The following is a 27,014-nucleotide window of genomic DNA, read 5'->3' as shown; positions in this document are numbered from 1 at the left end:
TAAATCAAGAATTATCTTATAAAAGCAATGAGCAAATTCTTGGTTTCATGGTCAATGTCAGGTAGACCCATAATTTTTCATCGGTAGGCTTGTGTTCATGAAATACCTTGCAAAGTCCTTTATCAATCTAAAGGCTTAGTTTTTTGTTGTTTCTAAGCTTAGCGATAGAAGTGCAGGGAAGCGAGTGATGCTCTGTCCTCTCCTGCTGGGCTTGTCCTAGCTGAACTGCTAAGTAATCCATGGGAAGGGCTAAAGCATATGCTGTTTACAGTGAGGCTTTATGAAGAAACTCGTGAGAGTGAACACAGGGCATCAAGAAGCTGGTATAGTGCAGTCAAGCACTGAGGGCACTGTGCGACATGGCAGATATGGCAGGTTTGGAGACAGAAATGAGGGTGGAGTACGTCTCAACTCTGCCAACAAGAAGAGGGACACAGGTCAACCAGGACTGTCCTGTGCTAACCTGACATCCCCAGGAACCCTCTCTGCCTTCCTACAAGATGTCACTGCCTCCTCTGAACTTTGCCCTATAGTCTGTTGTTCATCTTTTTCTTTTAAAGGAACTTGGATTTTTAAAAATTTCGCCATAATAGCGAAACCCATTTTGCAAAAACATGAAATAAGGCTTATTTTATGATTACTATGTGTTACTAGGGCCTGGTGTGGTAGCCTAGTGGCTAAATCTTTGCCTTGCCTGTACTGAGATCCCATATGTGCACCAGTTTGTGTCCTGACTGCTGCACTCCCCATCCAACTCCCTGCCTTGGGACCCAGCGCCAATGTGGAAGGCCTGGAAGAAGCTCCTGACTCCTAGCCTCTGACTTTGGATCGACTCAGCTCTGGCCATTGCAGTCACTCAGAGAGTGAATCACCGGATGGAAGATCTTTCTCTCTGTCTCTCCTTTTCTCTGTGGATCTGACTTTCCAATAAAAAATAAATAAATCTTTATTTTTAAAAGTGCTACTAGGAAAAGAAATCATAACATAAGCTTCATTTGATAGTCCATATACTATTTCCAAAAACTAGGAAGATTTTTCAAAGGAAAACTTATGTGGTTATTTAAAACCTTAATTTAGTGCTCTTTTTAGCCAATACACTACTATTTAAAGATTTACTTTATTTTTCATTTGAAAGGCAGAGTGAGAGAGAGAGAGAGAAAGAGAGACAGAAAGAGATGTTGTATTCACTAGTTCATTTCCCAAATAGCTGCAATGGCCAGAGCTGAGCCAGTCTGAAGCCAGGAGCCAGCAGCTTCTTTCAAGCCTCACACATGGGTGTAGGGGCCCAAGGACTTGGGCCATCCTCTGCTATCTTACCTAGTCATATTCAGGGAGGTGGATCAGAAGCAGAACAGATGGAACCAGTGCCCATATGGGATGCTGGTACAGCAGGCAGAGGCTTAGCCTCCCATGCCACAATGCTGCCACAGTGCTGGCCCTGACTACTTTATTATTTTGTTTTTTCTTTAAAAAAGAAAAAAAGCAGGAAAATATACTGTTGATATAGACTATGTCCTGGGATCCTTCTCTCTTTCTCTCTCTCTCTCTCTCTCTCTCTCTCTCTCTCTCTCTCTCTCTCCCTCCCTCTCTGCTATAAAATGAGCTTGGCTTTCCATTATAACTATTGTGAAACTTCAAATTCCACTGAGGTAGGAGTGTGTGTGCATGTGTGTATGTGTGATGATTTCCAAACCTGTATAGTTGTAAATATTTTAAAAAGTGTTTTCCAAAATCATAGAAGCAGGCTGATGTTTGGTGATTGCTTCCTTTCTGCTTGACTTTGGCCAGCCAGCACACCGATTTGCAGAGCATTGCAGCTCATCAAGATTTCATTCCAGCTGTCTAACACACGCGGTCTCCCTCCTGGTTCCCAGTCCTGGCAAAGATCACTGTCACCTGGGAACTCTTCTAACGGGCATATTCCTGGCAACCAACACCACACACCCGATGAAGGAGAATTTGGGGAGTGTAAGAGGACCAGAGGCCACCTGGAGGCCCTGCCAGTCTATAATGTAGCTATTGTGCAAATTTGGAAAGGGTATAGAAATCCTGCAGGATGCATGCACTGGTGGGTAGGATGTGAGCTGGATTTCTGCCCTGACTAAGCTCCCTAACCAAAGGCTTTGGGGTAGTATACAACCTGTCTGTTGTTTAATGAGTCTTCCTGTAGCTTAGACAGTGGCAGTTACCAGTTTGTAGAGTGACCTCCGCACTGCCTCACCGTTTTCATTACTGCAGAAACTGGGGTCCTAAGGAGCATTTCTTTCTCATAATGGCAGAAGCATGGATAAAGGTTCAAGGTGCAGTGGTACCCACAGGAAAAAGTGGAATGCTAAATAGATAGAAAAGCGATTGGGACACCAGGTAAGTTCTCGGGAACCTTGGGAAAGAGAGAGAGAGAGACTGGCAAGGAGAGAGAAAGAGAACTGGAGAAAGGGTAGGACCTACAAATTGTTCCAAAGTGGGAGGTACAGCCTTTCAGGCTAGTGGAGTACAAGCACCCAGCCTCCCCCTGCCTGGGGGCAGCAAGCAGAACCAGGCCTGCAGTGATGCAGACATTGTTTAAGGACAGTCTCATTATGATTGCAAGTCCCCATACAGTCCAGCTTAGTTGGTGAACGGCTGCTTCCGGAACTGACCAGGGTCACTCAGGGTGCTCTCTCATGCAGCTTAGTAATGCCTGCAGTGGTGTAGTGAGGGGAGACCTACCTCCCTTTGGCCAGTGATATAAACAAACATTCAAGTCCAAGTTGGGGATCTCAGCTTAGTCAAAAAAAAAAGTCAGATTTTCAGGATTGAGTGTGTCTATAGGAATCTGGGTATGTGACTGTCTTTGAGATCTTACGGGACCGATCACCTAAGCGCAGCATGTCCAAACCCCTGAAGTGAGGGTGCTGGGAGCCACTCATGTTCCTCAAATGAGCTGAGAGTGACTTCTGTACTCTCCCCTATACCGTGTCCATGCCGTGTTGGTCAGAAGGTTAGAAAAGGTGTTTGATGAATAAGTACTACAATTATAAAACTCTATTATAGTCACCAAATTCAATTATTACTCAAACCTCCGTCCTGGCTCTGACAGATGTTGAATAACTTGCTAGCCAGGAATAAGAGGCCGAATCAGAACCATTTCCTTCACTCACTAACACCCAAAATACTACGGGACTGTCATAAGGAATGTCAACAATCAGGCAGGATGGGGACTTGGGGTTATGTCTCTGAGAGGGGAGAGAGTGACGCCCCACTCGATTTGTTTGCCCCCATTCATGCAAACTCCTACGCCCAGGGAATACTGATTTCGCATTGAGGTCCTGGGCACAATGCATTGGGCATGAAATGCACGGAGCTTTCTTTGGAGCTGCTGAGCTGAAGTTTATCGCCATCATTCAGCCATCGCCTAGCAACGTGGCAGGGCCATCAAAGAGCTCTTTGTCCTCATTCCTGGTGGAAACAGCTCCATGCAGTCTTCTTATCAACATCAGAACATTTATCAGAGAAAATTGCCTCCATGGAACCTGAGGTGCTGCCTGTTTAAAGCTGAATCTGTTGCTTTTGTCCCTTGGCCCAAATATCGAAGGGAGCTAGTCCCTGGAGTCACGAGTGCTAACACTTTCGTCTGTTCTTTTCGTCAGCATTCCAAAGGAATTTCTTCTAACTGCCTCTTCATTTTTCTGCTCCTCTTTTCTTTGAGCAAGGCAGATTTTTTTCCAGCCCTGTGGCGGGGAAGGGTCACCACTGGAGGGACAGAAACTAGGGGTGCTAGCCTTCCTGGGTTACAGGAAGACTTTGCCAGGGAAGCTGTGGTGACTGTATGCCACTGGAAAATAGACCATGTATCCTGTTAGAGGCTGTAGCTGTGCCTAGTGTTAACTAGCAAGCGTTTGTTGCATGTATCCATATACTGTGGTGAACATCGACAGGTGACCTCTCTCCCTTCTGGAGCTGCAGGAACTCGATCATTACCTGGAAGAATGTGAGACCATCCAGACCTGCTGAGGTCTTGGCCACACCTTCAGGTGGGCGGCACCAGCATTGCCCACCCATTTTCTAACTGCTTAAGAGACACCGATGGGGAACATCTTACCTGTAGGTTCCTGCCCAACCAGGAGGGGTCAGGGAATGCTTAAAATCCCAAGATTTTCCTCGAACCTTTAGTGTCACTTTTCTCCCCTTTCAAGAAGCACCCCACCTCCCGCCTTTCTCTGGGTGGCTGCTTTCCCCTTCTCTCTCCCTTCCCTGCTCACCTGGTCCCTTCACAAATAAACTTTTCTGTCGGCAGCAGATTGCCAGCTTTTTATTTCTATACTAAGCTGAGGAAAAAACCCACCGGGCATTTCCGATAACAGATGTACGTTCTGTGAGGTGAGGAGGAGGAAGAAGTGATTCTTTATCTCATTTATCTCACATGTCTCTCCAGAATGTATCTTCCTTTTTGTCCTTGAGGCCGTTGATTGAATCTGATGCCTTGCCATTTCATCACCTCTTCCACCTCGGGGCACCCCAACAACCATGGAAACAAGACAGGTGTTCCCCCTTCTGGTCTCAGTCGTCTTCAAACCGTCTTCTGTCCTCCTAGGAAACATGTGTTTCCTTCATATCTTCTCCTTCTTCAGGATGGTGCATTTGGTTCCTGTTAGCACCAGGAGGAAGTCACATGTCACAGCTTCGTGTCTGTGGCTCTTGTTCATGTAGTTGTGAACTGGCTGCACACACACCTCACCTGCTGCTCCAAGGCCCTGGGTTTCAGCCCCATCCATTACCTGCAGTTCCTGTCAGATTGGCACAACCTGCTTTGGGCTTCTGAGCCTTGTGTTCACTGTTCCTGTAGCCTAGAACTCTCCTCTCCTTCCACAAGCTGTCTTTTCCTGATCATGACCCCGGGCAGAGTAGGGTGTGTGTGCCTGCTCTGAGGCCGTAATCATTCTGGAATGACCTTTCTTGAGCACTTCGCATCAGCAAATCAGTAGCTAGGTGGACTCCTTGAATATTTGTTGAAATTCTTTTCAGTTTTTGACAAACATGGAAGCATAACCTAGGACTGTAGGACTGTCACAAAGGTGGCAAAGAATAAGATAAGATCAATAGAAAGCCATTAACGAATAGCACACCCATAGAGCCCCAAAATGGAGAAAGCAAGCATATCGCTCTTTATCCTAGAGAAGAGTTCCCTGCGAGTTTATGCTTTCCTGTGGATGCTGTCAGTAGCCACATGTCCAGTGTGGCTTAGAGAAGCTCTAGGCCAGGACTCCACAGTTTGATCTTCATTTCTTAGGCATTTGAAATACTAATATCCTTCAGAGAAGGCACATTCAGCAATAATGCATTTGTCAAGTCCTTTCCTGATATAAGACGAAGAACAGATGCCAAGAGACCCCAGAGGGACCACTGTGGGTGGTGGGATGCGGGGGAAGGTAGCCATGGGAGGAAAGGAAGCAGTACAGTGTTTACCCTGCAGTGTAGAAGATGGTTAATATTTGTCTTCAGATGGGTTAGACATTAATATCTCCAAACTGAGGACTCAGTTTTACTGATGAGAGAGTGAACACCAGGCTTACATTTTAATAAGGGGTTGATAATAGATACGTCATCATTTACATTTAAAGCAGTCTTCCATGAAAATTATTTCACCGCTAGTTTCTTCAGAAATATGCACGTAAAATATTGGGGAGAGGAGGCTAAAGAGACCACCTGTAGTTTTCCCCGTGTTGCTGTGCAAGGGAAAGGAAGGGCCAGTCAAGGGAAGCTAGCCTGTGACTCTGAGGTGGGGTTCCTCTTTGCCATCTCCCAGGCCTGGTCACTTACATGAAAATGACCTCTGTGCAGTTGATTGTGACTGACGGCTTTGCCTGCCAGATGCATAAACCTTTTAAAGGAAGAGGAGTCTGATACAAGGTGAAAGATCAACTGTATTCAGATTGGCCAATCCAGTCTGTTATTATTCGTCACATGCACTGATTGAGGATATGCTTAAGTTAATACACATCCTGATCACCTAACAGTGTAAAATAGTATCATGCTTGTGATCTGAACTCTCAGAGATATATGGAATGTGAGACTTACAAGAAAAAGGTCCCTGTTTTATTTCATTCATGAATTTGCAGGTAATGCTTCAATTTACCCCAGATCAAATCTACTACTATTATTTTTGCAAATGTTAGCTTTATGTTTGCATTAGGAATCTGTTTATTTGTTATTTTGTTTGAAAAAGAGACAACTAGACTTCTCCTTCATCTAGTAACTGACTTGATAAATGCCCCCAACAGTGAGGGCATAGTGAAGCTGAGGCAAGGATTCTGGAACTCACTTCATATTTCCCACGTGGGTGGCAACAACCCACATTGTAGAGTAGAATTGCCTGCTGTTCCTCCAGGAGGCACATTAGCAGGAAGCCGGATTACAAGCAGAGCAGCCGTAACTCAACCCAAGTAGTCCAATATTGGATGTTGGAGTCCCAAACAGCCACTGAATGCCTGTATCAGATGCCTACTCCCAGAAAGGTTTTCTTTATATAAAATGATTTTTTAAAGTTCATTTATTCATTTGAAAGGTAGAGCAAGAGAGAGAGAGAGAGAGAGCAAGAAAGAAAGATATCATCCATCCACTAGTTAATTCCCTAAACACAATATCCAGGGATAGGCCCAGCCAAACACAAGAGTCAAGCAGGAACTCGACCACTTGAACCATCATGTGCTGCTTTCTAGGAAGCTTGGAAGATAGCAGAACTGCTTGGGCTTGAATCAGGCACTTCATTTTGGGATATAGACACCCAATATACCACAACTCTCACCGCATTTTTGAAGTTTACTTACTTTGATTTATTTGTGAAGCAGAGTAATCAAGCCAGAGATATAAGAGACACAGAGAAATGTAATTAGAACAATGTGTTTTGCCTTATCATTTTATGTTTTATTCATTTCTCAGTGAAAACAAAGAGTAGGGGAGGGAGGAAGTTGCTAAATGAACCAGAGTTTTATTGACAGATTGTATCAACAGAAAGAGGCTTGGAACTTCCCTGTTGTTTAAGTGTGGCTCAGGTGTTTTCTCCTTCTCCAAGACACCGTAGAAAACTATTCGGGATATTACTGTAATTTGATGATACTGTGTGTTGAGTCCTGGATTTAAAATCTTCCACCAACTCGGCTCATGAGTCTCGCCAAATTAGCGACTGCAGAAGTTCCCTACACTGCTCAACCTTCAAGCTGGCCCCGTGTATTGTTGTTGCAGGTGTCCACTGTGACAGCGTGTGTGCGGAAGGCCGCTGGGGCCCCAATTGTTCCCTGCCCTGTTACTGTAAAAATGGGGCATCCTGCTCTCCTGACGAAGGCATCTGTGAGTGTGCTCCGGGATTCCGGGGCACCACTTGCCAGAGAAGTAAGTGTGTCCGGGGTGGTTGTTCCTGTCTGCCTTCCCAAGGGTGCCATGGACACAGTGGGCTCTCTATTGCACCTGTTCACAGCACCATGCTATGGCAGTAACCTGTGTTTTGCAAAATTGCTCTCAACAGTGCTTTCCCAAGTACTTGATGCTTTGCATCCTCTAGGACTAACCTCACAGATGGGGCTCCAAGCAGTTCTTGTTAGTAAGGATTTCATTGCCTCACCGGGACTGGCCTGGGGATATTCTTGATCTGTCCTGAAGCTTACAAATGGTGCTCCAGAAATGCATTGACCTGTAAATATTTTATTCAGTAATTTGGCACTGACCTTACCTCAATTACCAGAGTCAACATCAGCCAAACCTTGAGGCCAGTCATACTTGGGGAAATAGAACTGCAAAGTTAAAAAATGGGAACTATTGACATTGGGCACCAGAATTTCTGAGTTAGAAAATGACCCCTAAAACTTTGCGAAAATTTTGAGTAATTGTGGCCAAGAAGGAATTTGTGATTAATTCTAAGATACAATCTTGATTTTTTCTTAATTGCTCCTTATCTCCATCAAGAAGCCTATACAGTCATCTTGTATTTAAATCCAAGTATCTCTAGGAAAAACCTAAATACGAAGCATTTGGCTTAGTTACTTTTCAGTAGCAATTGTTAACCTGGACTGCATTGAGAGGAGGAAAGTCCTGTTAATTTGATTCTAGATCTATTTATTGGCAGTAATAGTTTTTAAAGAATGGGTTCAACAAACAGCCTGAGAGCTTTTACTTGCTTGTTAGATAGTAATGCTTTATTTTTTTTTATTATTCTTGTATTCTGTGAACAGAAATTCTTGAGTCCTGCCCTATGCCAAGCCTTTAGCTAATTGGAGCTTTCAGTGGGAAAACGAAGAGAATAAAGACATTGGCTTGCCCTCAAGGAATTTAGAATTTAGAGGGTTTTTTCTTTCTTTTTTTTTTTAAAGATTTATTCATTTTTTTATTACAGCCAGATATATACAGAGGAGGAGAGACAGAGAGGAAGATCTTCCGTCCGATGATTCACTCCCCAAGTGAGCTGCAACGAGCCGGTGCACGCCGATCCGAAGCCGGGAACCTGGAACCTCTTCTAGGTCTCCCACACGGGTGCAGTGTCCCAATGCATTGGGCCGTCCTCAACTGCTTTCCCAGGCCACAAGCAGGGAGCTGGATGGGAAGTGGAGCTGCCGGGATTAGAACCAGCGCCCACATGGGATCCCGGGGCTTTCAAGGCGAGGACTTTAGCCGCTAGGCCACGCCGCTGGGCCCTTTTCTTTTTTTTTTTTTTTTAAGCTAAAGAGTTCCCTTGCCTTCTGTCACACCCCTGGAAAATCTTCAGGATCATTTTCTTAGGGTTTTAAATTTTCCCCCCCAAACTTGAACTAGATCCTGATGTGGAATCTGGAGAAATGCATCACAGATCGTAACTGTTCATTTCCTGTCTATTCCAGTCTGTTCCCCTGGTTTCTATGGGCACCGCTGCAGCCAGACATGCCCGCAGTGTGTCCATAGCAGCGGCCCCTGCCACCACATCACAGGCCTATGTGATTGCCTGCCTGGCTTCACTGGTGCACTCTGTAATGAAGGTAAGGAATTCATGAGAATGGGATGCCCAAGCCCGTGGGGTCTACCCTTGGCCTCCCCCTCAGGCTTCCCCAAGCACAAACTCTCAGCTCTAGGCTCCCCAAGCCTCTGGCGTGCTGTGTCTGCAGCTTGTGAAAATGCAACTTTGAGCCCTGGCAAACCTGGCTTGCCATGCCAGCATCTGTCATTCTCTGAACTGTGCTCTTACTTGGTTTGTTTTGGAGACATCCTCTCCTGAAAATTCGCTGGGTGGAAGGGGTTTGACTCCCCAAGCAGGAAGCCCTAAAATCAGATTTCTAGAAATGTGGTGTTGTCTCCTGATTTGTGATGCCTTCAGGAAGATCTTTGGCTTCAGGTGTTTGTAAAAATGAGCCATTCAAGATGAGAGGTGCAGTGGAACAGAGGCACATATGATGCAGTCAGATGGTGAGGGACCCTTAACGTCATTTCCTGTCCCAAGCATCTAGAATCCTGTGATCACGAGTGACTGATCTGTATCTTATTCACTCCTACAGTGTGTCCCAGTGGCAGATTTGGAAAAAACTGTGCCGGAATTTGTTCATGCACCAACAATGGAACCTGCAATCCCATTGACAGATCGTGCCAGTGTTACCCAGGTTGGATTGGCAGTGACTGCTCCCAGCGTAAGTCTTGCTTGGGGACAACTGATTCACCATTCTTGCTTGTCTGTTTCTAATTCTTTTAGGATTGTAGTATGTGCTTTAGAACCCTGAAAGAGTGTCAGACTAATTAAAAGATGCAGTCTACGTTTTGCTATTTTTTGTTCCAGCTGCATGCAATGGTCCTATATTTAAATCCATAAAACATTTTGAGAAGAATATAAATGTGCAACATTTTACTTATTGACCTTTTGATGACTCACTATCCACTGAAATAGAAGTGGATGTGTCAAGAAGTCTCTCTTCTCATTCTGCATTCATCATGAGAGTTAATTATGGAGAAATGTAGCAGTAGAACTTAGAGGATGCAAGTCTTGGAGCATTCTGGGCTCTTGAGCAGGCTGCCCACCTAACTGCTACTCAAATGCTCAGTTCCACCCATTTCCCTTAGGTGTTCCCATACCACTGTATTTCAGACAGAGATCATGTGACTTCATGTGGGACTCCGTCAGAGGCTTTTAAATCAGCCATGTCATTCACAGGGGATATTGGCCATAAGTCATCAGCTAACGATTTAGGGTAATCCCCAAATACTTCACTTTTGACTAGTGAATAGCATATGTTATATGTGAGGGTAATGTGATCTCATACATGATAAATTCCATCACATATACTCAATTTGTATTAAATTTACTCATCAGGAGTACAAAAATAATTGATAAGTAATAACATACTGATTTCACATGGTGGTTTTCTGGCCATTTAATTTCGACTTCGAAGTTGCAGTCAATCTGCAAATGTTAATAGATTTGCAATATGAATATATTTTTTGTCTGAAGATTTTTTCCTTCTGGAATGATTCAGGCTATACTCCTTTTCTGGGCAATGAGGAAACAGAGCAAATAGATCCGTTTGTTGAAAGAGATATTATTAGATATAATTCCGTGGTGTGCATTTCACTACATTTTGAGGGGCATCACTTCAGAGGTAACCCTGGCCAACGTGAATATTCAGTAGTACAGGAGATCTGGCTGGTTTAAACTGGCACCAGTTAAGGAGCAGCCTGTAGAAGAAAAAAGGCCTCAGATTATTGTCATAAAATGATTGATGTATTTTGCTCCTTTTTTGAATGACTCTTTATTTTGGAAGTTGGTCATTTCCTCGTTTGAAGAAGAATGTGCTGGAAGGAACAAAAATGAGAACACCACTGTGAATGGAGACTATGGTGTAGGCTGCCCTCGCAATCACCCTGGAGGAAGCTGCTTTTTTGGCAAAGGCCTTTGCTTCTGGTGGGGATCATTGACTTCATTGATTCCCGTATGGACTCTGTGGAGCCATCGTAATATCTCCTCTTGGCAATTGTCAGCCTGTCTGAAAGGAGGCAGGTCCATCACCAAGGAAAGAAAGAGCTGGAAAATCTAAGCAGAGCTTTTAAAGGAGCAGGTGTCCCTGATAAAATAACCTGGTGGAGCTATAAATATTGAATGCTGTTCATCCTCATTTTCTGATCGTAACCAATCTAGGGAGTGAAGCCTAATGCAGATGGGTTACCTTGGAAAACTGACATGTGGAAAGGTTTATACACACTGATTAAGGTATTGTCTAAGGAATATATTGTTTCAGACCAAGAGTGAGTGCTCCATTTGGTATCAGGTAGGCTGCTGGCTTTCATTGTTTTCACTGCAAGCCTAGCTGTGGCCCTACAAGAGAAGCTACATTTGCCTAACTAACAACACGTCTCACTACTGATCTCTGTGACCATGGACGGTCACTATTACTCTTCATTTGGCCAGGGTTCTTCATCTGTGACATGAGAATGTTGTCCTTAGAGAATTCATTCTCACGTTCATTGCAGACCTCATGTCAGCTATTGGTTTATTTCGGCTCTTGGGCAAAAATGATACTCAAGTCTGGGAGAAATGTTTTCCCTTTTTAAATCATTTCAGATGTTTTATTGCTTTATGGGTCTGTATTCCCTGCTGGGAAATCCTTTGGAGAGCTACAGATGGTCCTCCTTTTAGGTTTTCATGTTCCTGAGGCAATAGCATGCATAAACAATATGGTTTCTGGGTAAATCGAATTGTGTTACTTTGTAATCTTGTCTTGTGATCTGTCAGATTCTTTCTCCAACTTTTTTGACTGCTTTTCAATGGGCTGCAGCTCTTAAGATTTTGTTTGGTTGTTTTCTGCTCCTTCTGGTTAAGAGTCTTTATAAGTAAACAATTCTTACAGATAAGAGGGAGCCTTAACATTTATAATAGCCAATAGTGAGAACTCTGGAGTAGAATGAGAAGTTCAAAATTTGGATAGGAATGACATGACCTTCTGTTTTTTCATCTCTCCTGACCTCTGTTCAGATGTCCTTCTTAGGGAAGCCTTTTTTTTTTAAAGGAATAGCTTGCATTTCCCCCTTAACCATCTTTTTTCTTTTCCGTAGTTCTCAGCCACCATTGCATTTGCAGCTGGTGGATTGGTTGCCTCCTCTATTAACTATAAGCTGCCAGAGGACCGTTGAGCCTTTTTCTTGTCTTCTGCTGTCTCCCTCACATGCCTGTGATGGTGGTAGATACATAGTGGGGGTTGAATGTGTATTGGTTTCATAATTGACTCTGAAAACTTGAGGTGACTTACTCCAGCCACCCTGTTCTGCAGTCAGTATAGCTGTCAGGAATGCTGACTGTAGTTGAAGTCCATCTTGCTATGTGGATTTCAGTGCAGTTTGGAGCAGTGTGAAGTGTACACTACTATCCTGTTAGTTGCCAGAAGATGTATAGAAATGGGTGGAATTCTGTCTGCTCGGAGCTGTTCTCAGAACTCGGCCATTCTCTCTACTTGTTTTAGCATGTCCACCTGCGCACTGGGGCCCAAACTGTATCCACACATGCAACTGTCACAATGGAGCCTTCTGCAGTGCCTACGACGGGGAATGCAAATGTACTCCTGGCTGGACTGGGCTCTACTGCACCCAGAGTAAGTGACAAACCCAGCAGGGATCACCCAGAGGAACTTCACCCCATGAATGAAATAGCCCCATCCTGTGTGTGTCCCATCAGAGGTCACCAAGGGTCCCTGGCAATGCAGTGACTCATTTACCCAAAGATCCCAGGACATCTATGTGTTCTGTTTTTTTGCATCATACCAAGACACTTCAGTGGTTGAGTGTTGTGTGTGCTAGGCAGACCCTATGCACATGGCTTGGATTCCCTGTCATTTAATCTAACAGCACAGGGCATAGGGTAGGTGATGGAGATTACAAAGGCAATGAACACAGTAAAAGATGCCTGACTAACTATGTACTGTTGGAGAACGTGGCCTTCGGTGATTCTCAAACTTCAGCAAGCTTCAGGGTCTCCCAGAAGCCTTCCTAAGCAAACAGTGTGTCTGGTTCAGTGGGTCCAGACTGAGGCCTGACAGTTTCCATTTCTGTTCTCAGATGGTAATGGAAACATAGGTCCATACCCTGAGAACTGCTGCTCCTGTTCGTTTTCCTTATTGTAAACCATGAGATCCTAACCATTGTTTCTCCCATGAGCATTTAGCCTCATAGGATATAAGTGTAGATTACTCCACAGCTGAGCACCACTGGGAAAAAGTAATTGTCTATCCTCTTTAAGGAGACAACACAGGGAGTCATATATTATGATTACGAGTAATGATTAATAGTTTAAGATCTTGAATTCTTCTGTCTTGTATTAGTTACATCTTCCTTGCAATAATGCTGCCTTGGGACATCAAAGAAGCCCCTGGGCAGGCTAAGATATGTAGTTGTCTTTATTCCCTAGTAACTCAGCTTCTATCTGTTGGAGGTAAAAGCTGTGTTTCTCTCCAGCAACTCTTAACTCCTGCTGCCTTCCCTTCTCACACAGGATGTCCTCTGGGGTTTTATGGCAAGGACTGTGCCTTGATATGCCAGTGCCAAAATGGAGCTGACTGTGACCACATCTCTGGGCAGTGCACTTGCCGCACTGGATTCATGGGGAGACATTGTGAACAGAGTGAGTACGAGAGAATGGCCCACAACCAAGCAGTTTAGTTACTCTGGAATCAGTTTTCCTAGATGTCTGAAAACATGAAGGCAGAATTTCCAGTTTCTAAGCTGTTGGAGCTGATGGCTAGTGACTGCTGATGACTAGAGACTTGCCTTCCTGGGATCATTGTTGGCTCTCGGTGAAGTAGGTGTGCCTACAAGGATGAAGACAGAATTCAAGTTTTCCATTCTGTTCTTTCTGGCTCTCCCTTCCTCTGCTTTTATTTTTGGAACGTGGTTACTCAGAGCTATAAAAGAGCCAGCCAAACTCTCTCTGCAGCCAAGGTAGAACCCGGACTCCCCTTGGAGGGCTGGACATTAAGGGCAGAGCAGGGCTAGAGGCCCAGAGCCAGCCACAGTCACTGCTGCAGGAACAAGTCCATGTGAACACTGACACTTTTTTGACAGCCTTCTCTAGAGAGTACTTTCATACCATTTCCACTAATGGCATTCTGGTTGTTTTAACAACCTCCAAGTTACCATACTCCCATCATTATTTTGAAAGTCTACTCAAGGAGAATTTGCACTGTTAGCCTTATGGATCCATGGTTGTGCATTTCTACTCTGTTGGCTAGGCATCTGCTCATAGGGTCTTAAGAACTTAAACCAAGTATTTCACATTAGCATGTGATTCTCGTCCTCTTTAACTTTCACTGAATATTTGAGATGAATAAATAAGGACTTGGCATAGCACAGGGCCAATTCTTTTTTGGGAAAATTTCATGTGGCAGGAGAAGGTATAGGATGTGTATGCTGGAGAAGGAGGCAGCAAAGGTTACCCAGCTGCAAAGCAGGATGGCCTGCATTCGGGAAGTGGCCATCAGGACATTGGCTCTGCGTCAGTACCTCACTGTCCCACCACGGCCCAGTGGTGTCAGCCTTATGGGCTAAAGTCTAGGGTTCCTTTGGATGTCCTCCCCCTAGCAGCTGCAACAAGAGTGAGATTCAAGTTAGCTCAAGACTGATTCAACCCAAATATGGTTTTGTATTGCTCTTTTCGAAGTGGATACTGAGTCACACAGTTGCTTGCTCACCCTCTTTGTGTAAGTAAATGTTATATGAATATGTCCAAAGACTTCAGCATAGGCATGGAACCCGGAGGAGGCTCAACGCTGACTCCTGCTTGAATGCCAGACCAGTTAAGGTCTTATTAAATGAATAAGTGCTCTTAAGTGCTTCCATGATTATTGCGCTGAACATCAAATTAAGACATCTCTATTTCTGAAGACTTCTCCCTGTACTCATTTGTAAACAGAAACCCTGTGTTTGCCAGGGAACTCTGTTAATATTAATAGCACATTGCCCCCTGCTGCTCACTCTATGAGAAACATTAGACTTTTCAATTTCACACGCCTATGCCATTCTCTGAAATCCATGCCTAACCCTTGTCAAGACTGTCCTGCACAACCAAAGTCTGAACCACTCCAAGGTGAATGACGTTGTTATCCACAAAACTGGCAGAACTGGTCCTCTGCGTCTTTTCCTCCTCACTGTTAATCAAAGTGAGGATGTGTTTTGGGGGTGCTCCTTGAGCCTGCTCTGCAATGTGCATGCTCTCAAGCAAGCATCTCTAGTTTGTACTTTGAAAGATAGATCCCTGCAGCCCACAGTGTTGCCTGCTGGAGTAATTTCAAGTTGCCATTTCTGATTATCCTTTACAGACTACTTGTGTATGCATCAGGAAAATGGGAATGCAGCAGCTTGAAATATCAAGGACTGTAATGGCTGGCTGGCAACTCAATGTGTAACCTGGAAAGTGAGTCCCTTTGTGGCTCAGAGAACAGAGTCCAGCTCTGGGATACCCTGGGCAGCACAATTCATTCTGAACAGAAATTCCCTGAGAGGGCTACCTTCTAGCTTGCACATGCAGGGCCATACAGTAGGAGACAGCTCTGCTCCGTAACCCCAACACTGGAAGGTCACATTGATTGGGCCTGGTTTCCTTCCCCAGAGTGTCCTGCAGGAACCTACGGCTATGGATGTCGCCAGATATGTGACTGTCTGAACAACTCCACCTGTGACCACATCACTGGGACCTGTTACTGCAGCCCAGGATGGAAGGGAGCACGATGTGACCAAGGTAAGAATGGTCGTAGATGCTGACTGCCACCTGTTGCTATGCGACCACCATGTGCTGACCAGCGGTGAGTGCTGTCACTCAGGTTTTCTAGCATAATCCCCAGCATAATTCTGTCTAGCATCACTTACAGTTTCTTAGTTACTTGCCAGGTGAGTGCCTCCGTGTTGCTGTCCCACAAATAGAGAAACCAAGTGAAGTGTTGGAAAAATTTTCCAAAGGTCACATAGCTGTTAAAGAGGATATGCCATAGTTTGATGCCAGATCTCACTAATTCCAAAGCTCATGAGCTTTCTCTGAGCTTATTAATTTTTTAAGCTTTCTTGGAGTGTAATTTAAAGTGTATAATTTGATAAAATTAGGCACATGTTTACAACAGGGACATGTTTATCTCTGGGACATTATCCCCATAACAAAGACACTATTCATCATTCTGTAAATTTCTTCGTCCCTTTCCCTTGCATTCATGTACCACTTTCCCTTAGACCCCAGCTGTCCATTGATCTACTCTCTGTTAATAGAAAATTGGTTTACGTTTTGCAATTTCATTTAAATGGACTCACGTTGTACTCCGAGTCTGATTTTGTTTGCTTAGTACAATTATTCTAGGATTATATTTTATCATTATGCATGCCAGTTTCTGAATTCTTTTAATTGTTGAGTAATATTCCATTGAATGGATATAGCATAATTTGTTGAGCCGTCCTTCTGTTGATAGACATTTGTACTGTTTCCAGTGTTTGACTACTACAGAAAAAGATACCATGAATAATCATGTAAAAGTCTTTTTATGGCCTATGTTTTCACCTCTGGTGGATAAATACCTACAAGCAGAATGGCTTATTATACGGTGGACAGGTGTATTGATGAAGATATTAAGAAATTTGCACACATGGTTTTTAACTAGAAAGCCTATCATAGTCACTTGGGAAAATTCATCATATGCATAGTCCCAATTGAGCAGTTTGGATTATAAGGTGGATGGACCTTTGATAAAGTGTCTCTGATGGTTCTGAAGCCTGCCAAGGCTCCTGCAGCATGCTGTACTCTTGGGAAGATGAACAAATGGGCTATCCAAGTCTTTATAAACATTTGTCTAACCCACATGGGAGACCTGGGTTGAGTTCCTGGTTCTAGGCTTCCCCCTTCCTCCAACCCGGCCATTGTGCACACTTGGGAGTAAATCAGTAAATATAAGCATGTGCTCTTGCTCTCTCTCTCTCTCCTGTCTCTCAAAAATAAGTAAATTTCAAATCGATCAAACGTTATGAGTACAGACCTTTAACTGCAGAACAAATAAATACTCAAATTTAGAGCATCTAACTTCTTTCACAAAATAGCTTTTGCATGTTTATGATTTCATTTGGCCATAATAACAACAGGATGGTTTCACGATCACATCCTGTTACAAAGACATTGTCATCTTGCTGCACTAGCCTAGGGGTTCTGGGTTTCTGGGCACACTGAGAGGAGGTCTTGCACTGGGAATCTAGGGAGATTTGGGGTCCTGTGGGTGCCTTTTGCAGCTACATGAGTGAGGTTGTAGGTGCTGTAGTCAATATGAATTTTTCTGTCATAGAGAAGTGACTCTGTGTAGAACTTCACCCTCTCAGGAAGACAGCCCCTTGAAACCAGCTCCTGGTAGCCTGTATAAAGGCATGAAGCTTTCTTAAAAGAAATTTCTCAGAAGAACCAAGGATAGACAGAAGGTTAAACAGTAGGGACACTTGGGATTTAGCCTGGCATAGGCTCAGGACTGAGTAACAAATAAAGCAGAATTCAAATTAGATAAATTGTCACCTCAGTGAAATTGCCAATCTAAATGTTTAAAATGAAATGTGTGGGAAGCTTCCAAACCCTGCTACTGGGCCTGCTAGTTCTGAAAATCCTCCTACTGGGCCTGTGGGTTCAGAAAACTGACCAGCCAAGGACTTAGGAAAATCAGGACTGCTTGTCTTTCCTTCCCACTCTGTCCCGTGAAGCCTCCACATTAATGTTTGTTCTATGAACTGAGGGCCCCCAGGCATTAGCACAGTGGGCGGTTTCTGTAAGCAGAACTCAAGTGTTTTCCCAGCAGGTGTCATCCTGACGCTTCTTTTCCCAGCTGGCGTGATCATAGTTGGAAATCTCAACAGTTTAAGCCGAACCAGCACTGCTCTGCCTGCTGATTCCTACCAGATCGGGGCCATCGCGGGCATCATCATCCTCGTGCTTGTCGTCCTCTTCCTCCTGGCGCTGTTCATGATTTATAGGCACAAGCAGAAGGGAAAGGAGTCCAGCATGCCAGCCGTCACATACACCCCAGCCATGCGGGTCATCAATGCGGATTACACTGTTTCTGGTAAGATCAGCAGAACCAAAAGCCTCTCACTCCTTGACCTTAATGTCTCCCCTGGGTTCATTCACCCTAAAAGTGTGGCTGTGCTACCTGCTGCTCTTGTCCATTCCCCCCAGTAAGCTGTGTGTTCTGTGTGAATTATTTTGTTGTTTCCATCTTTAGAGTGCTAAAAACAAACAAAAACAACAACAAAAAAACCCATCACCATGTCATTTCCTAGGGAAGTTCTCAAGCTGGGCTCCTGGTGTGGTCTTGGTCACTGTAAATTTAGGGAATGTCAGTCATGTGGAGGCCTTTCGGGGCACTCAGTTCTAGCTCCTGTCCAGGTTATGAGGAGGGTCAGACAAAAGGATTGCAGGTCACTAAGTTCATGGTGCAGATGGTGGCAGCCACCAGGCCTGTGTCCCCAGCCTTCAGTCTTTCCCTGGGGGGCACCAGTTTATGTAACGTAGTAGAGGTTGTTTTGTTTTGTTTTGTTTTGTTTTGTTTTGTTGGAATTAACAAGAACCAACGCAGTCCTTGAAGAAATGTTTATGAATCATCTCTTCTGTCCAAGATCCCATGAAATAATAAATAAATAAAAGTGACATGATTCAGTTCCCAGAAGAGTGTTCTTTAAACTGAGCAAATTGAAAAATGAAAATCTTTATTGTTTTATGGATTTCAGGTTGTATGTCCACAGGTATGATGATTCTATGGAAGTCAAGTAGCTGATAGACATAGTAGTATTTTTCAGTGCAAAGTTGTTGGGATTGGAACTCATTATTTTTTTAAAAAAAATGGAAGTAAGCATTTGGTTCAGTGTTTAAGATACCACCAGGATGGGCCCAGTGGCGTGGCCTAGCGGCTAAAGTCCTCGCCTTGAAAGCCCCGGGATCCCACATGGGCGCCGGTTCTAATCCCGGCAGCTCCACTTCCCATCCAGCTCCCTGCTTGTGGCCTGGGAAAGTAGTTGAGGATGGCCCAATGCATTGGGACACTGCACCCGTGTGGGAGACCTGGAAGAAGTTCCTGGTTCCCGGCTTCGGATCTGCGCGCATCGGCCCGTTGCGGCTCACTTGGGGAGTGAATCATCGGACGGAAGATCTTCCTCTCTGTCTCTCCTCCTCTGTGTATATCTGGCTGCAATAAAATGAATAAATCTTTAAAAAAAAAAAGATACCACCAGGATGCCCCAATCCTATGTCACAGTGCCTGAGTTCAAATCACAGCTTCCTGCTTCTGGTCCAACTTCCTGCTATGTGATCTTGAGAGGTGGCAGTTGATGGCTGTAGTACCTGGGACCCTGCCACCCATGTGGGAAACCTGAACTGAGTTTCCATCCGTCTGGCTTAGGCTTAGGCTTAGCCCCATCCTAGCTGATCCTGGCAATTTTGGGGAAATGAATCAGCAGATAAAAGATCTCATCTCTTTTTTTTTTCCTCTCTCTCTGCCTTTAAAAATCAAGTTAGACAAAATAAAATGAAGGAAATTGGGATAAATAACTTCAATTGATGTTTTCTGACTAGTACTAACTCCCAGAGCAGGTGTCTTTAGGTATCTCTGCTCTCTCCGTGGAAGCAAGCAGGTGGCGCAGGTCTGCTGCCGGTAGGGTCTGTGTAGAAGGGGAAGGGGCAGGAGCTAGTTCACCCAGTTGGTGACAGAAAAGCCATGCAAACATGGGGCCTGCTGTGATTCCCTTTTGTCCACACAGAGAAGGCAGTGTGCTTGAGTCTGTGTTGTAACCATTTCCTTCTCTCCTTGCAGAAACCCTCCCCCACACCACTGGGGGAGGTGGGAACAGCCACTACTTCACCAATCCCAGCTACCACACACTGACGCAGTGTGCCACGTCCCCGCATGTCAACAACAGGGATTGCATGACCATGGCCAAGGTGAGAGGGTGTACTCAGGTTCTTGCAGGTGGGCAGAGAAGAGAGGGAGGCACAGGGACTTCCTGGACGTTGCTGCCTGCTCTGTGCTGTGTCAGACACTTAGCCATGTCCAGACAGTCCTTTGGGTATGTCTAAGATTTACTGACAAAAACCCAAGTACCAGGCAGTTACAGTCATGTTCTAGTGAGAGAGGCAGCTACTGTGAGTCAGGCCTTCCTGACTTTTCAGTCTGCGCTGTTTCCATGACACCCTTGGAAAAATGTTGCTGGTGCTACATGAGCCTCTCCCATTGGGGTTCTCCCTGGCGTTAATCACAACACAGAGGCCTGGAGCAGAGTAGACCCTGGGAAAAGTCACTAGGCTCGTCCATCCTGACCCACCCATCTTCCAGCACCCTTCCTTTGTCCCCTGTACTGGTGTAACAATGCTGGTAAAATGCATATATGTGATTTCAACCATGTGTAGCCACGACTTTAGTAGGTCAAAAATGGTCATGGAGCAAAAACCTAAAATAGTACATGTCCAGCATTTCTGACCACTTTATGGATATTCTGTTCATTACAATGCTAGGAAGTGAGAATGGTTTCTATCCTGTTTTACACATGAGGAAATGGATGCACAGAGGTTGGAGATCCAGGACTGTCTGGGTGATGAGTCCCAGCTCATATCTGGGCCCTGCCCACTGTGCTCCCCGTCCCAAACACTTCTCCCAGATGCATTCCAATTGTATCTTCAGTCTCCACTGTCTGGTTCCAGCTCTGTATCAGAAAAAGCTCAGGCTAATTAAATTGTTCCAGTTGTAATTAAATTGATGCAGTGAGGTTTTAATTACAGTTAAATAGCCCCTCACATTCTTCCCAGCCTTCCGCTCCCATCATGCCGTTTGTTGTCATGCAGACTCCAGGAGGGTAGCAGAGTGGGCAGGGTCCTTGCAGTCCTGCCTGGAAGTCTGCTGAGAGTCACCCATGACTCATGCAAGGGCATGGAGCTTATGATGGGAAGTTTAGGCCAAACATGCATTTTTTTTCTCATTTCCCAAATCAAAGTAACGTGTATAAAAAATTCAGCAACGTCTGACTGACACAGCCTGGCTGAGAGACGTGAGGGGAGGTCACAGGGGAATAAATGGACCAAGGTCATGAACTCCAGCTGCCCTGCAAGTACCCCCAGGTCGCAAGCAGCCCCCTCGGTCCTGGGGTGTGCAGTGGGCTTGCTTTCCCCCAGCTCTGTGCCTCTGTGCTGGGTTACGCTCTGTTTTCTTTGTAAATCCTTTTTTGTTTCCGTGGCTGGCAGTCGAAGAACAATCAGCTGTTTGTGAATCTCAAAAACGTGAATCCTGGCAAGAGGGGCGCCATGGTAGACTGCACGGGGACGCTGCCCGCCGACTGGAAGCATGGTGGTTACCTTAATGAGCTTGGTGAGTGTTTCTGCCCATGAGCACCTGTATCTTCCGGGCACCAGAGACTTGCACCCCTGGGGTCTGCTGAAACCAGGCATCAAAAGCCAGAGTACCCAAATGGTGCCTGACCTTTGTACCAGGCCTACCAGTGCCTGACACCTGTGCTGGGCTTACCACGGGTCCTCTGTGCTTCACTTCTTCAGTAAACATTGAGTTGCTGCTCTGGGCCAGTACTTGATATGAAGAAACAGGGATCGCCCCTGCTGGCAACTTATGCAGTGCCCTCCATGTGCTTAGTTCTCCTAATCACTGTAATAGCATTGAGGAACTGAGAGAGCCAAAGTGCACAAAGCCTAAGAACCTGTTTGTTCAGTGTGAGGACTGGTACCACTCCCTGCCACGGTGTATGCTTCTCTAACCGAGGACAGCCTTGGCAAGGAGCATTTATCTATAGGAGATGCCCACAGCAAGGAAGCCAACTGGGGAGTCACAACCCTTTTGCAGTTAGAACTCATTGACAGCTTAAAGATTGTGGAGGCCCCTGTGGAATGTCTGTTGATGCGGGCTCCAACTATCAGTATTTATCACCTTGCAAATAAATGGTTGCAGCCCTGGTCATTTGGCATCATGGACAGAAGCTCCTCCATGGCCTTGGACTCTTGAATGGATTAGCATTCCTTTCCATTCACAATGGGTGTTTCCCCCTCTCCTCTCACAGGTGCTTTCGGACTTGACAGAAGCTACATGGGAAAATCCCTAAAAGGTATGGAGTAAATTTGGGTCAAAATCACAATTTATATATATTTTTAATCTCAGAGGCCGAAATAATGCTTGAAACAAATAAGAGTTGCAGTGTAGAGAAAATGTAGAAATCGTGAGGGTGGTGTTATTGCACTGAACCCCCAGACATGGTCCACTGACATGGAGAGTGACTGTTGGTGGATTTATTAAAGTATAAGTGTTGGGGAGGGAAGGTTTGTGTTTACTGAGGAAATGCTCGTATTTCCTTCTGAAAGAACATGGCTGAAGGAGAGAGTGAAATGTCAAAAGGGAAACAGAATGGGAAACAGGGCAACAGGACCTGGGTTGTGTTTTGACTCAGGGGGCTGCTCCTGACGATGATGGTAGCCCAGAGGTTCCCAGGGAGTCATTCTCCACATCACGGCAATGACAGCAGAGCCCTCTCATGCTCCTCCAGCCATGAGCAGCCTGATTGGTGGCTTTTCCATTAGTCAAATAGAATGGAATTAATAACCTTTGAATCTGATCATCAGAATGAAATCAGATCCATGGTGTTTTCATTGATACTCACCTTAGGAGCTGAACTTAGCTTATGCATGGTTCATTTTATTTCATATTTTCTCCACACCAAGTAGGAAGTGTATCATATCATGTCCAGCATAACGAGCTATAGAAACCTAGTCGTCAAAACCAAAATGTCTCCTGCCTAAGTAAATAGTCCCCAAAAAATGATGTTAGACATGGAACAGCATTGGCTTTTTGCTTGTTGTCTCTCTTCACAGACCTGGGAAAGAATTCTGAATACAATTCAAGTACCTGCTCTTTAAGCAGTTCTGAGAACCCTTATGCCACTATTAAAGACCCACCCATCCTTATCTCCAAGAACTCAGAGTGTGGCTATGTGGAGATGAAGTCCCCGGCCCGCAGAGATTCCCCGTATGCTGAGATCAGTAACTCAGCTGCAGCCAGCAAGAATGTCTATGAAGTGGGTGAGTTCTCCCAACCATAGAAAGAACCCTGCATGCCAGCTTTGTGTGAATGTATGTTTAAAATAAATTTGAATGGTTCATAGTTTAGATGCAGTCTGTTTTTACAGTGATCGCCTTGATTGGTGACAAATGAAGTTTTTAGGAAAAATAATCAGTTGGAAAATTGGAAGTTTTTTTTATCTACCACCTTGTCTGTCTTTGGCTTGGTAGCCACAGTAAGTGTTTTAACACACATGGAATACCATGTGTATCATATTAGCTAATATGTTGAGTTGGCCAAAACAAATGGACCAAGTCGATTAAACTGGTGGTTCCATTTCCTGATTGTACTCATTATGTTATATAATGTTTTTAGCAGGATTGGAACATTTTGCTTTTAAATCTTTCCAGTATGTCAATAATATTCTCAGATGTGAATCTGATACAAATTAATAAGAACTCAGTTTAAAATGATATTTTTATTTCCCCCCTTGTGAGTTCCACTTGGGAAATAAAATATACCACAAGCACCCCAGCATTAACTAGACAGTTGAGCTGACTATGCTTTAATCTCTTTCTTTCTCTTTCTGTGATTTTAATTTTTAAAAATTGTTTACTACATATAAATGAAGAAACCAATATTAATGGCTCATTTTTATGTGTCTCAGTCATGTCAATTATATGTGTGTATAAAACAATTTATTTTTCATGTATGAAGATAAGTTTTTAAAATGGAAACTGTAAAGTACTAAGTTATTTTTGGAAAGTAATTTATAAATCCCTTTAAAATTCTCTAACATGCCCACCACAGTAGAATGGAAACTCAGTTGAGAATGTGACTCAAGTCCTAACACTTTGAACTCGCAGAGTGTTGGCAAGAACTGAGTTAGTCTTCTGACCTGTAGAGTAAGGGTTTGGACTAGATTATCCTGCAGACAGTGATTTCCAGTGCCATAGGCATGGTTTTTGTGTATCGCCTCAATGCATCCTCTCAACCATGTGGTCACCTCTTTACTCTGAGCATCATTTGTGTGCGTGAGTTGATCTAACAGCCAACTCTGTGTGATTCTAAAGCAGTCATGTTTTTAAAAATGGATATTCCCTTATATTTTTAGGAAAAGATCCTCTTGAGTTTGATATTTATGAGAAATTCCATTTTCTTTTCTTAAAATGTTCCATGTCTTAAAATTAACATGTCCTTGGTTGTTATAGAACCTACAGTGAGTGTTGTCCAAGGGATATTCAGCAATAACGGGCACCTCACTCAGGACCCGTACGACCTCCCAAAGAACAGTCACATCCCTTGCCATTACGACCTACTGCCTGTGCGAGACAGTTCATCCTCCCTTAAGCAAGAGGACGGTGGCAGCAGCAGTGGCAGCAGCAGCAGCAGTGAATGACACCAAAAATAGCCGGGTAGCCGCTGGAACCTTTTCCAGAACTGCAGTTGGGTTCTCCTCCATCCTGAAGTTGGCCACCCCATGGGAATGTTTAACAGCTCGATAGGCAACTATTGGACATGAACTTGAAAGCGTGAAGCCAAGGCTGATGCTGACTATAGGTGCTTTTTGTACAGGTGGCATGGAAGGAGACGACGATGTTATCTCCCATGGCCGTTAGTTGTAGAACTGCACCCAGAAGTGTGGCTTTCAGAAGAAGATGTCAGCGTAAAGCATGAACTGCAGGATGCCTTTGCAGACACGGGCTTGAGAAGTGAAAATGTAAACATTGCCTTTGCCATTTGCGTGAGGCTACTATTAATACAGGAGGAAACATCCTGCCAGGTGGCAGGGGAATTGACTTTGAATGAATTCTAGAAGAGGATAACAAATTTCAATAGGCAAATTTTGGATTTTTTTTTTTTTAGGATGAGGAGATGTACAATTAGAATTATTTTAGAAATAGTAGAAGTATTACAGAAACCAATACAAAATGTGCCAACAGAGGTGGTTTTTCCCTGTTTGACCCGCTTTAAACTGTGGCATCATTCTGATCATTGTTACCATCATATGTGTTTGTCCCTTGAGTTTCATAACATATCAGTAATTATTTCATACATATAGAAATTAAATAATTTTATTTTTGACATACTGGGTTGAGTGAGTGTGTGATGATTGGGAGAGGTTGTAAATTTTAAATGTAAGAAGATGCTTAGGTTTTGTAAACCATTTAGTAATACGTGCTATAATATAGAATTAGCTGAAAGTTCTGATTAATTTTTCCCTAGAAGTGACCGAAATATTTTTTTTGCATATTTGAGTAAAGGGCACTTTCCTTTTGTTGATTGTGGAGTTAGATGAACTATGCTTAAGCTGGTCTTTCGCATTGCTAATATGATATATACCCCACTTTTCATTAATGTGTATTTCCATTTTTAAGTTGTATATTATATGTTTTGTAGTTTTGGGATTGTTAATGAAAAACTATTATATCTTCATGGTTTCTTGTATTATTGTCACCTATCTTTCATTAGGTAAAAGTGTATGTGGTGTTTTTTCTTCTGAATGGAAGAAAGGAAAATCTATAAACAGAAACAATTAAAATTAGTCATTACTAGAGCGGTACAATAGCCATAAGTGAATGTCTTATGATTGAAATGGAAAACTTTTTTCTTCCGTGCATACTAACCATGCAAGAACACTTCTCACCCCGAGGTTATTGTTTCATGGTGAGACCTACCTGAGCAAGCAGAGGTACTGAAAGGCTGAATTGGGAGCGACCTCCTTAGAGAAAACACTGACCTTCAATCTGCCTGTGAAAGCCAGGAACAAGCAATACTTGTGCACTCTTTCTGCCGGTAGAGTACTCGAGGCACTTTACACAGATATGGTGCTGGAGACAAAGTTGGGATGTCTAGTTATTTCATGTCTCAGAACAGCACCAGGAATAGTCATCTGGTTGGATGAGTAACACACTTAGAATACTCACCCCATTGATGAATATTTTCTTTCTAAGCAACCCCAAAATCAATTCGAAGAAGTAAGGACGGCCTAAGACAAGCTGTAGAAACAGATCATTTATTCCACTATCTAATCACAGACTGAACCTAGACTTTAAGCAATGGGCAACAAAGTCAGAAACATGTGGGACACAGGAGTCCCTTTTCCTAAGGAAATACGACATTTCCCCAGGCTTTATCAAGGATCAAGTCTTCAAAGCTCGACTTAAGGTTGTGTTTCCTCTTTACTTCCTGAAAGTAGGTGTTCTTCATTTGTTTATCTTAAAGTACCTGCTTCTTTTCCCATGCCACAGCAGAGAGCTAACAAGCCTCCTGTTCAAAATCCGCAGCAACTGGAAAGAAGACCTGACAATAGGTGTGAGCTCCAGCAGGTTCATTCTAACAAGTTGCTCAGGCCACCTGAGGTCCTGAAGCATTTGCTCCTGGGGCAGAATCTCTTCAATGTCAGGGCACATGTAGTATTTTAAACAGTATAAATGTGCATGTTATATTTGGCCAGATGTGGTTGAGAAGGCAATATTTTATAATAAACACTCTGAGATGCAGATTTGAGTAAAGAAAGAAACAGCTTTATCAGGGTGAAATTCATAGACAAGAAAAAAAAAAGTTGATGGATTATCTCCACCAGATTTTAAGGGGCAGCCATAGGAACTTTTCCAGTTCCTAAACTACCAGAATTAATTCAGTGGTTAAGTTATTCTTTATACAAAGTAAACCTATTTTCAGGACCTTTGACCTCACATGAATTTTGGACCCTAAAATTAATTTCTCCTGTGTATCCTGTAGAGATCAAAGCAGTGAGCTTGGAAACATCTTGCAAAAGCCACTCCTTTAGGAATATTAACCAAGCTGTTATTCTTTCCCTAGAACTTACAGTATCAGAAAATTCATAAATTATTCTCATTTATATATAAACACATCATCCTGGCCTGACTAATCATGCATATGTTCACTTTAATAAGGAGAGTATATTATCTATACTTCATTGTGTGATAAGGAAACTTTCATAATTATTTACAGGACTTACTTGAT

General features: G+C 43.8%; 1 protein-coding gene across 2 annotated transcripts in view; it reads left to right on the top strand.

Moving 5' to 3' along the window:
* Positions 1-25,767, top strand: part of MEGF10 (multiple EGF like domains 10) — a 204,900-nt gene extending 179,133 nt beyond the window's left edge. For both annotated transcript variants that reach the window (XM_058677551.1, XM_058677552.1), the window contains exons 14-25: positions 7,222-7,368; positions 8,847-8,981; positions 9,495-9,623; positions 12,441-12,569; positions 13,466-13,594; positions 15,578-15,706; positions 17,808-18,044; positions 19,788-19,915; positions 21,209-21,332; positions 22,033-22,077; positions 22,838-23,044; positions 24,236-25,767. In XM_058677551.1, the coding sequence (XP_058533534.1) occupies positions 7,222-7,368; positions 8,847-8,981; positions 9,495-9,623; positions 12,441-12,569; positions 13,466-13,594; positions 15,578-15,706; positions 17,808-18,044; positions 19,788-19,915; positions 21,209-21,332; positions 22,033-22,077; positions 22,838-23,044; positions 24,236-24,423 (1,727 nt within the window). In that variant the 3' untranslated portion in view covers positions 24,424-25,767. The remainder of the gene's footprint in view (positions 1-7,221; positions 7,369-8,846; positions 8,982-9,494; positions 9,624-12,440; positions 12,570-13,465; positions 13,595-15,577; positions 15,707-17,807; positions 18,045-19,787; positions 19,916-21,208; positions 21,333-22,032; positions 22,078-22,837; positions 23,045-24,235) is intronic.
* The last annotated feature ends 1,247 nt before the right edge of the window (positions 25,768-27,014 follow it).

The sequence above is a fragment of the Ochotona princeps genome, chromosome 19 (genome assembly GCF_030435755.1).
Source record: "Ochotona princeps isolate mOchPri1 chromosome 19, mOchPri1.hap1, whole genome shotgun sequence".
Classification (NCBI taxonomy): domain Eukaryota; kingdom Metazoa; phylum Chordata; class Mammalia; order Lagomorpha; family Ochotonidae; genus Ochotona; species Ochotona princeps.
This window is presented reverse-complemented; position numbering and strand designations above follow the sequence as displayed.